Source organism: Sminthopsis crassicaudata, chromosome 5 (genome assembly GCF_048593235.1).
Source record: "Sminthopsis crassicaudata isolate SCR6 chromosome 5, ASM4859323v1, whole genome shotgun sequence".
Taxonomy (NCBI): domain Eukaryota; kingdom Metazoa; phylum Chordata; class Mammalia; order Dasyuromorphia; family Dasyuridae; genus Sminthopsis; species Sminthopsis crassicaudata.
The window spans coordinates 64,103,066-64,121,105 of NC_133621.1; the positions used below are offsets into that span (position 1 = coordinate 64,103,066).

Below are 18,040 nucleotides of genomic sequence, written 5' to 3' on the forward strand. Positions count from 1 at the left end.
GATAGCTATAGGGAATTGCCACCATTTTAAGACTATCATTGGTATATTGCACATTTGTTGGTTCTAATTCTGGCTCTGCTTTTTACTTACACCATTTACAAAAACTCCTGCTGTGCTACAAGTCAGGTAGATACAATCACAGTCATGTGGTTTCACGCTTAAATAACAAATTTCCCCTTGCATCTGTCTCCAAGGTGGGGCCCGACACCCATTTGCAAATTCAAAGTCTGCAAACAATTGTCAGTCAAAAAACAAAAGCAATTTAGACTACATTTCTACAAAATTATGAACTTTAAAATAAATTTCTTATTAATTTTCATATGAATTTTCATTTTCTAAATTTTCACAGCCATGAAATTTTTTTCATGAATTTTCATTATCTTAAAACAAAAAAAAGTTCTAATTTATGGATATTTGAAGTACTTTGAGAATGTAGTTATGGAACTTTTTTCAGAATAAAATTGAAAATATTTAAACCTGATGTATAATTGATAGATTCCAAAACTGTTTGTTCTCCTTTTCCTGAGAAACGCTTGAGCAGATCTACATCATTTTTAATTGAAGCTGGACTTAACCGTGTTTCCCTGAAATTGATGACAAAAAAAGCCCTCAGATGTGATATTTAAAAAAGAATATCCTTTGAAAACAAGTAGAAAATAAAGCATTTTTCAGACTGAAATATCCTTCCTTTTATAATGTGAACTGTTGCTAACATACAGCTTACTTCATAGAAATTAAAGGAATGAATAATGTATTTTGCTAAATACTACATGTAACTATCAACCAAAGTATTAATTACATGTCCTAATTAGACTAATTTTATAAAACTGAACAAAATCTGTGTTATGTTATCATATTTTCATTATGCTTAGTAATATGTATATGGTCATTTAACATTTTCAGAATTAGATAATAACTGACAAGTGATTTAATCATTTATTAGGGAACTTAATGTATACAATCAACAGTTGTTTCAGATGTTTGTCTCATTCAGAAAAGTGAAATTGTTTAAAAAATCATCTTAGTTTAATTTCATTTTAATGCAAATATTTATTTAAACTATGAAAACTTCAGTTTTCTCATTTGTTAAAAGAGGAGATTGGATGAGACATTACCTAAAGGGACCTCCTAATTCTAAAATACTATAAAACTTTATATTATGTTTCCTATTTTATTCTACCAATTAAAAAAATGTTTTTGATGAACCTAAACTCTCTTTTAAAAAAATCTTTCTTACCCAAGCCCCCCCCCCCCCCCCACATCAAGGCCACTTACAAAGAGATATTTTTAAGGGAACTATCGAGCAGGTTCATATCCAGTTGTTGCAGCAGAAGTGAGATTTTTGTTTTAATGTTATTTTCATAATTTTCATCTTTCTTCATTTTATCTAGGAAACGTATTGCAGTCAAATCTTCTTCTTCTTTTTCCACTATTCCCTGTGTTGCTGCTCCCAAAATTTTCATTATAGGATCTCTATTAGCTGCCAAAATACAAATATAATATCCTTCTATTTAGCTCCTCCTATAAATACACTTGAGATTTTTTTGGCAAAGATACTGGAGTATTTGCCATTTCCTTATCCAGCTCATTTTACAGAGGAGGAAACTGAGGCAAACAGAATGAAGTCACTTGCCCAGGGTCACGTAGCTAATAAGTGTCTGAGATCAGATTTTAACTCAGCTGGATGAGTCTTACTAGCTCTATGTAGTATGGTGCTACCTATCTGCCCTACATATTGACTTAGAAAATCATAAATGAACATCATCTAAACTGTATTGTATTCTAACTTCTTTTGTTAAAGATTTCCCAATTGTTTTTTGCCCCATTCTGGAGTTTTGCTGGCTGTTTGTGGTCTGGGAATTTGAAGCCTCTGATATAGTCCAATCCCTTTATTTTATACTTAAAGAAATTGAGACTTCACAAAGATGAAGTGGTTTGTCCAATTTCACAGAGATAGTAAATAAAACAGCCAAGATTTTAACTCAGGCCCTCAGGCTCCAGGCTCTAGCAATCTTCCCATTATACCACACTATAACTTCAATATGTATCTTGAATAAAAATAAAATATTTCAAAACTTAAAAATTAGCCCATAAAGTACTCTAACTTTTGATGGTGAGACTTGGCTGTTAATGCTAAAAATAAATTGCCCATGCCTAATACAATCCCTCTTTCTCAATCTCTATGATGTCTTGCCTTCTCCTCGATTCCTATGTTCTTTCTCAGCTTTCTTAACTGGCCCATGCCCTTAAGAGTACCTCTGCAAAATAAAGCCAGCAATGTCATATATACTTTCTTGTGGGTGGTAAAAGTAGCTCCCCCAAAAGTTATACTTATATAACAATTATACTCTATAATCCCCTTTTTTTATGTGGATATGCCATGTATCTATAGGTTTCAGAACCACTAAATTCTAAATTTTGAACAAGTCAAGGATCAACTGTCAGATGCCCAAGCAATAAACTAAAAGAAAACAAATTCTCCCTTCACTATTCTTGTTTATGCAAGAACAGGAGTAAGAGTACTTCTTACAAAAGGAGATTTTAGGAAAATATTGATGTTTAGAGGAAATTAAGGGGGTGAAGCCAAGGGAGAATGCTTTAGAACAGAGAATGACCACTGGGGGAAAACATTTTAACAAATAGTAAGAACTGAGGAAAGGAAAAGAAGGCTTCGTGAAGAGGTATATTCCATAGGAAACAAGAAACTAGACTGAGGTTTACATAATTATGGAGGAGGCGGCTTTGGCAGGAAACCAAAAATCTACCTGGAGTTCAGAAAGAATGAAAAAATACTTGTCCCTATGAATAAAGAACGGAGTGACTATTCTGAAGATTAAACAGTAAATTTTTTTTTTATAAAAACATATCCCAAGATTCTTAACCTAGGGACCATGAAATTATTTTTTAATGTGATGACTGTTTTAATATAATTCATTGCCTTTGTACTATTGGTTTTCTGTATTAAAAGTTTTTATTCTGAAAAGGGCTGAATAGCCTTCATCAGACTGACAGTGCTGCCTGCGAATAAAAAAAAAAAAAAAAAAAAAGAATATGGTTAAGAACTTCTGCTCTAACCAGATTCAGAGAATGTGCCATGTACTGACACATGACCTACTTATGTATATCATGGGGTTGTTAAAGTGGCTTTATAATATATTCATGATCCTTCATGGAAATAGGACTGAGAGAGTTGGAAAGGGTTAGGCTGCAGTGCCAAGTTGGAAGTCTTAAAAAAGAAGAATCCTTTTCTCCCAATTCTAGTATTCAGTGACAAAGCATGGGAATATGGGGTGCTTTCTGTTTAATGCTGGGTACTTTTGTCATATGGTAACCAAGCTAATAGCAGGACATAGACTATCTGGACAAGGAGCTAATTCTAATTAGAAATATCTGGAACACCATCATAGCAGATAATCAAATCCATCCTTTCCCTGGGCTTTCAGAGTTTCAATGCAGGCTTACATCATGTGAGTGGCTCAGCCAAAAGAGAAACTTGTACTTAACTGCGGTTAAAAGAGATTATCTCCCATACTATGAGAGCAGGGAGCTGTGACAGTTGTCTTGGCAGTGCCCTCCAGACCATTGTAGAACTTCGTGGTACAGAACTCTGAACTCAAAGAAGATACCTATTTGTCACTCTATTATACTCAGAGGAATATAAAAATTGCTGGGAAGAAGAGCAGGAGGGTCAAAATGGAGATGACTTCTTTAAATGAGTCACACCAGAATTGACACAAAATTGGAAGCTCAAAAACTTTCTAACCATGTTAAAGCATCAAGTAGTCCATTCAGAAGTATAAATTTACAATTATAAACTGACTTGAATATAATAGTACTGTCCAAAAAATTGTAGATAAAATCTTTTGCATATATTGAATACAAAGATTTCAAAATCATCCTATTACTCTGGTTTTGAGTGATCAATATAAATTTCTAGTATGAAGTAATTTAAATAAATTCTTTCCCAGGAATTATTTAATTGTTCAATAAGCATGTGTGAAGTAACTACTATGAGCTGACTACTGTGTTTGACAATAGGGATACAAAGAGTTTTAATTCATCAGGGAAAATGTCAAATACATTTAAGTAAAATCCATGTCTACCTAAAGTAAATTCAAAGTAATGGATGGGCAATGGAACAATAGTAAATGGGAAGATCAGGGAAGGCCTCACGTAGGAGGAACCCATGGAAAATTAGGGGTAAGAGTAATGAGGGAAGAGATTTCAGGAATGGGCAATAACCTGTGCAAAAGCAAAAAGAAACACAAATGGAATATCATGAATTCGGAATAAATGAGTAGGAAAGTATAACTGGAAGGGAGAGTATATAGAAAGTAACATATAAGGGCAGGCAGGTGGTACAGTGAATAGAGCACTGAAAAGGACCTGAGTTTAAATCCCACCTTAGACACATACTAGTCGTATGACTCTGGACAAGTCACTTAACTCCAATCACACACACAATAAGGATTCGTGATAATTCTGGAAAAATATATTAGAAACAGAGTGCAAAAGTCTCAATGGTCTTTTATCAGTTGAGATAACATATAAAAAGCATTATAAATCTTAGAGAGCTATTTAAATCCTAACTTCTGGAGCTACAGTTCCTGCTCCTTTTCCTCTTCCTCCTTCTCTCTACTGCAATTATTAATTAATTAGAAATACTGCAATATTATTACAAACCTTTATTCTAGAGGAAATAGGAAAACACTAAAGTTGCTGGGAAAGGAAAGTGTCATGGTATGACCTGCATTTTAGGAATATCACCCACTTAGCACCTGTGTGCAGGAAAGACTCTTGAAGACAGACCAATTAGGAGACTAATTAAATGTTTGCATTTACAGATCTGATTGTGGATACCACCTTCAAGGCATGCTTGTGTTTCCTTCAACTTTTTATCCTTGGCAAAATGTAACAGGCGCGACAGTTGACCAAAGCTGCTGACTTTAATATCACTTCCAGACAAAAACAGTAGTGGCTCCCCATCTTTGGAATTTTCTTCTGATTTAACTGTTGATCCACTGAAGAGGAAAAAGAGCAAATGAAGCACTGAAGATCGATTCATTACTAGCAAAACTTTCTTAAAAGAATGAAGTTTTAGGGGCAGCTAGGTGGCCCAGTGGACAGAGCACCAGCCCTGAAGTCAGGAAGATCTGAGTTCAAATTTGATCTCAGATACTTAACACTTCCTAATTATGTGACCCTGGACAAGTCACTTAACCCCAATTGCCTCAGCTTAAGGAAAAAAAAAAAAAAAGAATGAAGTTTTAACTTGATTGAATGAGCAATTTCTCTAGGTTATTTATGGCACACAGAAAATAAAAATATTTACATTGGAGTTAAATCAAAAGATGCAGAAAAGGTACCAATTTGCATTGGCAAAAACAATTTCCTCATCTGTGAATTCTCTAAACAAATAAAATCACAAATCTGGTCTCCAACTCGGATGAATAAGATTTTGCCTCTTGTTTTGCATGTTTATTTGATTTTATAGTTTTCTTGAATTAAATGAAGTTTACAATTTTTAAAATTGTGTTTTTAAAGAAAAGGGGTGGACTTGTTTAATTGTAGAAAATAGAAGTATTTAATAAATGTTTGTTGAATATTTCATTTATATCTTTTCTATCAACTTTAACATTGTTACTCTCGCCATTTACAATAGAATTTAAAGACAAGACAAAGTTGTCATAATCTCACAGTTTAAATATCACCATCCTACATAATCTTCAAGTTAATGTCTTGAAAGAAATGTATTTTTGATGGGATTACACATAAAGGAAGCATAAACAATACTATCATAGTAATAAATATATATAAGCTTGTACAGGTCTAAGTCTAACCCACAGTTGTTTAGAAATGATAATGGAGCAAATAAGATATTTTGCAGGTCATTCAACAGCTAACAAAAAAAAAAAAAAAAAAAAAAACTTTATTTAGCCAGATCAGGAGAAGGATATACACTAAAGACACCTTGAGTTGATTTAGCTGAGGGATGATCCCTTCCCTGAATTATCCATTACAATCTGATTTAATAGTCAAGCCAAAGATCCCTCTTCCCCCATCCCACCTTCAAAATGTAGCTGCTTGATACTCTAGTTCTTGATAGTCTGAGCTTTTAGCTCCCTGAGCCAACCATATCTCAAAGAAGGTTTCATTATTTTAAGGAAAAATTAATAAAACTTGCATAAGGGGAAGCATAGGGATATTGCACCTAGCATAACTCCAGAGATAATATTTATTAAATACAGTTATAGGCTTACCTGACAACATAACCTGATTCAAATTCTGAAGGTTCTAAGGTTGTAGGCCATTGAAGTGACTCTTTGAAAACAAATTCCGCCTCTTGAGGATATTTAGTACCAAAGGACTCCACAAACTTGACGATGTCTTTTAGAAGGGATTCATTTAAAGGGGTAAGTTCTAAGGTGCCAGCTCCAAATCCAGCAGTGGTCCATTGAGCTGCTCTTGTTAATGCTACCCCCATGGGATCAGCTAATAGATAGACTTGAACCTTAACAAACAAATTAAAAGGAATTAGAAAGAAACAATATGATGCTGATCCTGCCTGCCTGAGGGAACACTCTTTATTTTTAATTTACTAAGAAAGAAGTAAATTAACCCACTACCACCTCAAAATTTCCATTCCCTTTCTCAATTAAAAAAAAAAGAAAACAGCAAATAACAATTCAATGTGAATGATGATGTTTTTGTTTTTGTTTTTGTTTTGTTTGTTTGTTTGTTTGTTTTTGCCATTCTTGTAAGGAATGCAGTAAAATGTTTGCTAAGGTTCCTTCTAAATTCAAAATTCTATAAATATGGGTATAGTGCAAGATGGTAACAAAACCAAATATGGTATGGGTAACCACTGACCAGCATATGAAAAACTTTCTAATTTTTTGCTGGCTTAGAAAAGAGAATTATTATTATGGAAATGCCTTCCACTAATACAATCATCAACTCAAGCTGTAACTTTTAGTCTTATAGCAGGGGTTTTAACGTGGTATCTATTGATAAATTTCTTGGAGATTTCTTAATTTCTTAATTTTTTAAAAAAAATTTTCTCTAACCTCTAGCTAAAATTTAGTTATTTATTTCAATCATAATGAATAAAAAAAAATAAAACATTATTCTGAGAATGAGTCCATAGGTTTCAGCAGATGGTCAAAGAGATTCATGACACTCATGAAAAGATGTCATGGAGCCCTTTTCTTTCTTTTTTTTTTTTAATAATAGCTTTTTATTTTCAAAATACATGCATGGATAGTTTTCAACATTCACCCTTGCAAAACCTTTCATTCCAAATTTTTCCCCTCCCTTCCCTCTACCTCCTCCCCTAGGCAGCAAGTAATCCAATATATGTTAAACATGTGTAGTTCCTCTATACATATTTCCCCACTTATCATGCTACAAAAGAAAAATTATATCAAAAAGAGAAAAATTTGTAAGAAAAAAATAAGCAAACAGCCAGCAACAAAAAGAGTGAAAATACTATGCTGTGATCCACATTTCAGTCCCCATAGTCCTCAATCTGAATGCAAATTCTCCATCACAAGTCTATTGGAATTGGTCTGAATCATCTCATTCTTGAAAAGAGCCAAAATGGAGCTTTAGCTAGGATCTTAAGTAGTTAAGTGAAGATGGAACTTGAAACTCAGATCTTCTGGATTCCAAGGTCAACTTTCTACCCACTACACCACATTTTCTCTAATTTAATACTACTCTGAAATTAATAATTTTCTTTGTCTCTGAATGTTGAAACTAAGCCTAAGAGATATGACCCCAAAGTTGAATGAAAAGAACTGAAGATAGCTAAAGCTGGTCCATTTGAGTTATTAAAAGTAGAGACCACTCATTAGGAATTGGGTTATCATATCCAAAATGAAGCAACAGGTTGTACAATTATGCTGTTGGAGATAACTTTTTTACTCAATATTCTGCTAGAAGAGTTCCCTCCCTTCTTACAACTTTTGTAAATAAATAGTGCAATGATGATTGGCATTTATAATATCAAATCTGAAACATTTGCATGACCCTACATTGCATTCCATTGATTTAATGGGAATAAAAGTCCAGAAGTTTTGCTTTTGTTTTTCTTTTAAATTCTTTGAAAATCAATAATTATAGATGATATTTATGAATGATGGCTAATGATAACAGTTTACTTCTACTCCTAGGAGCTATTTAGCTAGCTACCTAGCATTTATATAGCATTTTGCCCTGCTGATCATCACACTAACCCAGAGAGATAGATGCTATTATTATCTTCATTTTACAGTGGAGGAAACTGACTCAGACAAAGGTTAAGTGACTTGGTTCAGGATTCCACAGCTTGTGTCTGAGGCAATAATTGAATTCCGGTCTTCCTGACTCCAGGTCTAGCTCTCTATCCACCGTACCACTTAACTGCCTAATAAATAAAACATTTGCTACCTCAAAGCATCTTACTCCCTATTCCTACAATAAAATAGAGTTCGCTGTATTTCAGATTTCTCAAGAGACTACTTGGAAAATCTAGTTAAAATGAAATCTTTTAAAACTTAAATGATCCAGAAGGGTTGTAAAGAAAGTCTTATCATTCAAAGAATAATGTTATAATCCTCTGCATTATTTTGGCTATACAGAGCTAATTTAAGAAAAGAAACCTTAAAGAGATAAATAGTAACAAATTAAAATTCTAAATAATGGGCAGAAAGCTGTGAAATTAATTTCTAATCTCTTTTCTTGTTGACTGATGTGCCATGTTGATTTTTTTTTAAATCCTATTTGTTTCTTAAAACCACGAGTGGCAAAATAGATAAAGTACTGGAAGGGAGGAGATCCAGGTTCAAATTTGGACTCTGGGACTTACTAGCTGTGGGACACTGGGCAAGATGTGTAACTTCTGTTTGCCTTAGTTTCCTCATCTGTAAAATGAGAATGATCATAACAGCATTATCTCTCAAGGATATTATGAGGATAAAACAAATTGCTTTATGAACCTTAAATGCTGTTCTATTACCAAGCAAAATGAGGATTAAAGGTAGCAATTTAACTTCAAGATTTCACACAAAAAAAATCAAAATATAAGACAAAAATTAAGAATTCACAAATTCAAACAAGCTGTTAGCACATGTAATTCTACATTTTAAAAAGTCATTAAAATCTGCAATATTTAAGTGAAATTTGATACTGGTTATTTTGATCTTCCTATTTTTTTGTTTTGTTTTAAAAGCCAAGTTTTTAGAACTCCTATCCAGTATATTTAGGGCACTTTGCCAATAGTTCCACAAGTAAGATAAGTGCATTATAAAATATAGGTGTTCTTCAGAGGTAATGCAACTAACAGAGATCTGAATTCATATTCTACACGTGACACTTACCAGCTGTGTAAACCTTGGCAAGTCACTTAACCTCCACTTCCCTAAACTGCCTAAATCACGGACTAAATCCCTCATTTCCTGTATTCGTTATGCATTCAGAGTAAAAGTGAAGTGTGTGATTCAATAATTTAGGCAAAAAGGCCTTAGTTCCCCTACCCAAGCAGAGCCGTTTATCCCGTTCTTTGTTTACTTTGATATTAAAACGAATACAATCGTTTCTGTTCACCAGACGTTTTTAAGAATCACTTCCCCAAAAGGCGCTTTCCAATTTTTCATTTATTACAAATAACAGAGGCCTAATCCAGAAGCCAACTCATGCATAACTCCTATTACTCAACTGAGCTTAACACCTAAATGTTGCAGAACGGAATCCTTCATAAAGTTTGAAGATGTGTGTGCTGTGTTACATCCAGACACTGACTGCCAACGAGCTGCCTCGGCCATTGAAAGGGATAGAAATGTGCGGGGAGGAGAAGGCCGACTTCTCAGGGACAGAAGAGTAGAAGGAGCGAGAGTCGGGATGGAGAAGGGGCTACCGGAGAGACCGGCCGGTTTGGGGAGGAGCGCGGGGCTGAGGATTGGAGCAGAAGGGAGCAGGGTTATAGAAGGAGAGCAGGGAGCTCCGAGGCTGCCTGGGGGTCAGGGGGTGCAGGAGAATAAGGGTACTGGGGACATTGGGGGCGTGGACTGGAGGCCCGAGAGCTGGATGACCAGAGGCCGCGGGAGGCGGGGCTTGTAAATGGGACAAGGCTGGGGAGATGGAAAAGGGAGAAGATTGGGGAGTCGTGGGCTGTAAAAAAAAAAAGGGGGGGACCGCATTGAGGTCCGGATAGGGGTGTTGCTGAAATAAAGAGGGGAGGGGCTCCGAGATGGGCGTGTTTTTATGAGAGAGGCCGGGGAAAGGGGCGGGGTTGGGAAGGGCTAATAGGCGAGGTTACCTTGAGGGAGAAATTAAGGAAGGGCGGGGGGACGGCTGCGCCAGCGGGATGGAGTCAGATTTTTGCAGTAAAAGTGACCAGAATAGGCACCAGAGTTGGCAGAGCGGGGAAGAGCTGGAGGAGGCACGGGGCGAGCCCGAGGTTCGGCTGCGGGGAGCCCCATTGCCCCCTCCCCCTTCAAGCCCCAGCCTCTAGAATGGTCTCTGCCCCTGAGGAGGCTGCGAGAAGCCGCCCGTGACCCTCCCCGCCCCCAATCTCCCAGGCCCGCGTCCCCTACTCACTCACCTGTGTTCGGCAAGCGGGAGAGGGCCCACCTGTGCCCTCTAGTCCACCAGCTCCGGACAGTTACTCGCTCCGGGACCTCCGCTCAGCAGCCGCGGTTGCTAAGTCGCGGGGGAAACACCGCAGCCCGGGCGCTGCTAGGAGACCCCGCCTGCCCGGGGGGCACCTGGGGGAGGGGCTCCCTGGGATTCCCCGCCTCCTGGGCAAGCCCCGGGAGGGCTGGAGGCCCCGGCTGATCCTGACAAGGGTGGCCTTCCTGAGGGGCAAAGATGAACCCCGCAGCCTGGCAAGCTGAGAGCGAGACCCCCCACACACATCCCAGCCGGTTTCCTCGCCCCGGCAGAGACTTCAGGAGTCTCAGTCTTGCCCCGTGGACACTTGTGTGCTTGTCTGCCCGTTGTATCCGCCCCGTGGCATGTGACCTCCTGAAGGCTAAGTTCGGTTTTGCTTCCTTCTTGGCGGGCACACGACGGGCATTTAATAAGTGTTTGTTGTGGTAGGCCTTTCCTGGTCCCTCTCCACCCTCCCCCCAACTCCTTTCCTTAATCTTCCATTTACCCTGCATCCATCTTGTACTTACACAGTGGCTTGCACATTGGCTTCTCCCTCAGAAAAAGATGCATCCGGAGCCACCTCCGGTCATCCTTATCTCCATCGATCCACTGAACCCGGAGGGCTCTGGAGGAGAAAGGGAGGCAGCGACCTTCTACAGCCCTCCCTCACTTAAATCCAACTCACTTGCGTGGGATGGCATCACCTCCTGATACCACCGTCCTCTAGGAGAATGAGGGACAGACAACAAAGAGATCCTTGAACACACGACTATTTTGGGTCCTTTTTGCACCTCACCGTAGAACCCTCTCACTGTTAGGCTTTAATAAATGATGATTGACTATCTGAGTGGCTGAATTGAAGACTGGAGCAAAAAGGGGAAGGTCAAGTAACTTTGGTCAGTAATTCTGTGAGCTTGTGTACTGTCCACTCCTGCAGATAATGGCCCATCTCTTGCCTTCTCATCCTGTGCAATGCCTGTCCACTTCATGTCTTTCTGTAAAATTTTATAGAAGTTGTATCCAAAGTGCTTGTGGCCTTCCTCTTAAGGCTTTAACATCCCAGAAACATTAGCCCTTGGCTCACTGTCCATGGGACAGTTACATCCCTCCTTTTCTTCCCACCCATCCTTGGTGTCTTTTAAGCCAATACTGGAAATTATGTTGCTCTTAGTGACATGCTGCCGCCTTTCTTACTGCCTTTAGAATTACTTAAAATTTACTTCTTTTATGATCATGATATCATAGCTGTCGTATGCAGCCATATAGAATCACTGGAAGAATCTCATGTTTGATAGATGGGCTTTAGGGAATGGAAGACCTTGAGACAGGTGAGCACTGAACAATACTCAATGTGATTCAGTCAGCTCTTGCTTGTCTGAAATAAATGGAATAATGTGCCACACTACATTTTATAATCAGACTAAAGTTTGTTTTTCCTTTGTGGACTGCTCAACCAATTGTTTCTTAGTGGCTTTGGGTTTCCCGGAAGAGGATCCAGTATTATGACATCTGAAAATACCTGGAGAAGCTAAGTAATACAATGACCTATAAAACACAGGCCAACAATCCTAAATTAAGGCAAATAGCAAGTGATAATAACAACGTAGGCCTTAAAAAAATTCTTGGAATAGTTGTGAAACTATTCAGTTTTCTCTCTCTTGAGTCAAGTAAACTCTCTGCCAAGTCAGTCCATACCTAGAATCTACTCCCTCAACTCTAATTCCTTTTAGAACCCCTAGCTACTTTCCAGTAGATTCAGTTCAGGTCCCACAACTAGGGAAAACTTTTTCTAATCCTTTCCTGTTGTATATTCTATACCTAATCCAATGGAAGTTCCTTTATGGAAGAAATTCTGATTTCAATCTTTGTATTCCCAGCTTTGTATTAACCAGGCAGTTAATTTAACAAAAACATGAATTCTTCTGCTAAGGTAGTGGGAAGTTTCTGTACCAGGCACTTAAGTGAAAGATGTGATCCTTTCCTTACCCAGTTTGCTTTTCTCCCCCACCTCAAAGCCTTTATACCTTGCTGTCATCTGTCCCTTGGCTTTTCACCTTCAAAGACCACATGGATGCAGCTTCTTACTCATGGCCCACCACCACCACCATCTCCTCAACATCACCAATCCAGTCAAAACAGTCATCACCAATTGCCTTGTCCCTGGGCATGCTCATCACAAGGCTAAGAATTAGGAAAAACTTGCTGCATCAACAATCAGATTTCTTGTTAGGTACTCAAAGATGCTAAAATTCAGAGGTAAAATTTTCAAATTCTAGGGGTAGAAGGGAGAGAAAAGAGCTTAATAGATTCAACTCTATAAAAATGAATCAGTCCGCATAGCCTCTGCTCCTCCTTCATTAAACACATTAAACATTTTATCTTTGAACAAAAAAAGATCTCTTCAAAAAGTATATGTGGGGCAGCTGGGTGGCACAGTGGATAGAGCACCAGCCCTGAAGTCAGGAGGACCAGAGTTCAAATCTGGTCTCAGACACTTAACTCTTCCTAGCTGTGTGACCCTGGGCAAGTCACTTAACCCCAGCCTCAAAAAAAAAAGTATATGTAAACTGTTTTATACAACCATAATCATCAGATTGAAATCATCAGTTATTTAGTCCCAGTAGTAGATTATTTAGATCTCCCAAAGGTTAACTTAGTTGATTGCTATGTAATTGGTCATTAATGATGTTGAAAATTAAGTAAACTGATCTAAAATAATCTAAATAAAATTGTGAATAGAGTCTGGTGAAAAGAAAATTTTGGTGAAACACGATAGCAAATTCAGACATTTGAGGGACCATGACTTGAAAGAAGATAGCACAATTAAAAGCAATGGGTAGAAATGTTCAAGTCAAGTATTTGTTGAGCTCTTACCACATGTCAAGTGGTGTGCCAAGCACTGGAAATATAAATACAAGGAAGCCTACATTCTTATGGCTAATAAGTCATGAAGGAGAGCTGAAAAGGAGATGAAATTGGGATAAAGGGGTTTGGTAGAGAAAGTCCCATTCTGGAAGAGAGTAAAGACATGTTTGACTTGGGGCACCTCCTTAAAACAAAAGAACCAATCAGAGAGAAGCCACAAGAGGTTATGTACAATGTGAGTAGTCCAGGGATGGAAGAAGTAATTCAATGATCCAGATAAAAGTTGCAGAATTGTCAATTTGGGTTCTATTTACTGAAAAAACATGCTTATAGTCACAGCTATCTAAAAGTGAAATGGGCTGCTTCAGGAGATAATGGATTCCTGTTCATGGAGGTCTTTTAGCAAAGGTCGGGTTGATCACTTGCCAGGGGATGTTATAAAAGGCATTCCTGCCAGAGTGTAGATACATACCTAATAATGATATTCATCAACCAACAATCATTCAAAAATCACCCACAATGTACCAAGCACTTAGCTAGAAACTGATATGAAAAAACCCAAATGAAAGGGCTCTGTACTCAAAGATCTTGCACTTTATTTGAAATGGGGCAGAGGGTGGGAAAAAATAGAAAATTAAATATCACATTCCTATAGAGGAATCTGGGAGAGGAAGGATACTAAGAATTGTAGAGATCTGAGTGGCCTTTGTGCAAATGGTTTTGCAGAAGTTTCTAGAGGGCATAGAGAATAACAGAAAGGAACACATAGTCACAATGCCAGAAAATCAGATAAGCAATAATAACAAAATCTAGAAATGTTTCTTGAAGGCCCATACAAATGCACTGGGGAATATTGGGGGAAACAATTTAGAATTCTAAGGGATAAATCATTAAATTATGGATTCCCTTTTATAAAATGCCAGTCCTGCTTTCAATCTAGCAGTATTTTTAAAGCATGGATCTAAGCATGTCATTTTGCAGTGATTTCATCTTATCTCAGATAAAATAGAACAGCTTCACTGACTGTTTCCTGCCTTACCTTTCCAGGCTTATTTTCCATTTTTACCCTTTGAATCTCTACCATCCAGCCAAATCACTCTTCTTACTCTCCCTCATAATCAATAGTAATCAACATTTCCTCTCCCAATCCCAGTCTTTGCATTGCTTGACCCTGGTTCCTAGAATCCATTCAAGGGCCACTTTTAGCATTGAGGTTTTCCCTCCGCTCCTGCAGCTACTGATGCCACCTGCTGAAATCACTTTGTATTTTCTATGTGTATACTTTGTATTTGTATCTCTTCGTACCCATTGCTTCTCCTAGAATTTTATGTAAGCTCCAAGACCTTAGTTCAACTCTTGCTTCAGAGGCTTACTGGCTCTGAGGCCCTGGATAAGTCAATCTAAATTTACCTCAGTTTCCTTGACAGTAAAATAGGAATAATAATGCCTGCCTCACAGGATTGTTGTGAGGTTCAAATGAGATAGTATTTGTAAAAGCACTTACTAAAATGCCTTTTAAATTAAAGTTGGATCTGGTGGCCTTAGAAGGTCTCTTCCAGCTCTGCAGATCTGATCCTATAAGGGACATTTTGTTGTTATGTTTGACACTAATAACTAACAGACTACATGACACATAGTAGGTGATTGCTAAATGAGTGTTGGTTGATGGCTATCATTACTAAGGCATGTAGCCCAAGGAGGTGAGAGAAAGATCCTAGATATACAAAAAATTATTTATAGCATTACTCTTTACAATAGAAAAGAACTGAATCATCAAATGACTAAACAAATTGTGGCACAGGAACATAGTAGAATACATTGCATTATAAAAAATGACAAAAATTAAGAATATAAAGAAAGTTAGAAAAATTTGTATGACCTGAGTGAAAGAAGAAAGAGGGAGGGGGAAAGGAAGAGGAGGAAGATGAAGGGGAAAGGAAGGAGAAGAAGAAGAGGAAGGAGAAGGAGAAAGAGGAAAACTTATAGATGATCACAATAGTTTAAAGGAAAACAACTAAAACTAAAACTAAAGGCTTCATAAGACTAATAAATTCAGAGACCAATGGTAACTTCAGAGAACTGATGGCAAATCATGGTTCTTGCTTGTAGGCAAAGAAGCAGCAGACTTTAGATGTGGAATAAGGCATATAGTTTCAGTTGTGGCCATTGGATTGATTTGTTTTTCTTGTATATATTTATTTGTTGCCCTATCTGGTTTCGATCTGACAGAACAACAAGATCTGAGCAGTTCCCTGTGGACTCTTCCTCCTTTTACCTTACCCTTTTGTAATGTTATCTCCCTCTCCCTCATAAGACTAAGATCTCTAATGACAGGGAGGGTCTTTACTTTTATTAACAGTTTCCTAGCACATAGCATATTCCTGGAATATAATAATAAATGTTTATTGAGAAAATTCTACAGGGAAAGGAGAGAAAAATCATTGGAATGAGAATAATTGGGGGGGGGTAAGAATAAAAAATATTTTAAGATAAATAAAATGGATTTAAGATAAATAAGAATGAAGACTAAAAGCAAATCAATAGATTTGTGAACTAAGAAATTGTTGGTGAGTTTAGAGACAACACTTTCTTCAGGGAGCTGAGGAAAAAAAAATGGAAAATGCCAGCAGAGATGACTTTTGCTAAAGGCATTAGTGAAGAGAAGTAAAAGTAGTACACTCAAGGTAAGGAAGTTTCAATGTGAGTTTCTATGATGTTTTTAGGCAAATATTTCTCATGAAAAAATACTTCAACATGAGAGGACAAAATACCTTTATGAATTATTTTTGTTGCCTTTGGATGTATGAAAAATACAAATTACTAAATTGTTCTTAATATTGTATGATCTGCAAATGTGATAAATATATGATCTATTCCTTTATCCAAGTCATTCATAAAAATGTTAAATAGCACATGGCTAACCAAGCATTGAATCTGAGGTACCCCACTAAAGAATTCCTTCACAATGGACAAAGAATCATTAATAATTTGCTTCTTCAGTACAGCCAGTCATTCACCAGCTCTGAATACATTTAATTTTATTGTTATTTAGTATTGTCATATCACTCAATATTGTTTACAAGAACAGCATGAGACACTTCACCAAATGTTTTGCTAAAAATCAAAGTAAACTATATATGTGAGACTGCCCTGATGTACCAATATAATAACCTGATCAAGAAAAAGGAAATAAATTTAATCTGGCATGACCTAGTCTTGTTAAAATCATGCTGATTCTTTGTGATAACTGATTCCATTTCTAGATGTTCCCTTAACATCACTTTTATAATGTGTTCTGTAATTGTTTTCAGGCAAACTCTCTGCTACTGCCTCGTGCTATTTTTTTTATTATCACATGAAATAATATTTATAAAGTGCTTAACACAGTGCCTGGCACATAATAGGTGCTATATAAATGCTAGCTTGCTTTTACTATTATTTGGGCAATTCAAGTCCAATGCAAAGTTGGGGGAGGGGGGTTACTTCTCTAGCAAATCCAAAGTAATTTCCTTTCTGGAAGAAACCCAGTTCTTTAGGGACTTTTCTGGGTCTTTGGGTAAAAGTAAAATTCACCAGAATGGAGGAAAGGATGGGAGAGGAGGAAAGGTGTTCCTCTAGTAGCCCCAAATTTGTTTTACTTCTGGGAGAAATGAATCTCTGAAGAGAAATTGGGACTCACTGGAGAGAAAGGATTGTATCAACTGTTTATAGGCTTCAATGAGTCCTTTATGTTGATTTGGGTTGTGTGAGGTGACATAAGGGTTTTCCTGTACCCACTATGCATGGTTACTTTCAATGCCCCTTTTATTTTAATCCTCACACCACCAACTTAGGCCTGATATTTTATATATCAGAAAATGGAACTCTAATTGATTAAGGAACTTAACCAAAGGTCACATTGTTAATAATCGGCAATGTGAATACATGAGTTTTCTGATTCTCAAACTGCCCTTTACAAGTTGTTATACTGTGATATATTTCAAGTGACAGCGTAAATCACAGGAAGGTTCAATGGCTGAAAAATTACCTTTTAGAGTCACAGAATAAATATATTTGAAAGGAAGGAGAGAAATACTTCACTGACTTGCTGAAAATAATTGCCCCTCTTAGGAGAAGCAATAGAAGAATGCATAATTCATATTCATATCACAAATAAAATAAATAAAACCCTCAGAATTTTAAGAAATCATGGAATTTTGACAACAGGCCTACTTTTCTATTTCTACATATATGGTTCACTGCATAGCAAAATTTGTTGTTTTCTTCAATTATCTAGAATTCAATCTGAAACAAATTTGTGTGATTTGTTTTAAAATTTTTGGTTGAAAGCAACTTTATGGAGGAAGCACAATGCTTTAGTTCTTTTATCTTCCCTCTTTTTAAGATTTACCTTTATATTGTGCTTGGCTATTTCCCCCACTCGGTTAAAACTACTTTGGGAAAATACTAATAAAAATTTCTAATATATGAAACCTGAATTTTAGTTAAAAAGCAACATTACATTGTTATTGGCTTTTTTCTATTTCCGAGTGATTACAACCTC

At 37.0% G+C, this 18,040-nt stretch overlaps 1 protein-coding gene across 2 annotated transcripts in view; it reads right to left on the bottom strand.

The window, feature by feature from the left end:
• The window catches only part of ODAD2 (outer dynein arm docking complex subunit 2), a 218,145-nt gene extending 207,155 nt beyond the window's left edge, over positions 1-10,990 (bottom strand). Inside the window, exons 1-6 of one of the 2 annotated variants that reach the window (XM_074267006.1) lie at positions 10,583-10,990; positions 6,261-6,511; positions 4,864-5,021; positions 1,276-1,480; positions 478-584; positions 91-227 (exon numbers count right to left, since the gene is read on the bottom strand). In XM_074267006.1, the coding sequence (XP_074123107.1) occupies positions 91-227; positions 478-584; positions 1,276-1,480; positions 4,864-5,021; positions 6,261-6,484 (831 nt within the window). In that variant the 5' untranslated portion in view covers positions 6,485-6,511; positions 10,583-10,990. The remainder of the gene's footprint in view (positions 1-90; positions 228-477; positions 585-1,275; positions 1,481-4,863; positions 5,022-6,260; positions 6,512-10,582) is intronic. The other variant, XM_074267007.1, reaches the window with a different exon arrangement.
• Between the last annotated feature and the right edge of the window lie 7,050 nt (positions 10,991-18,040).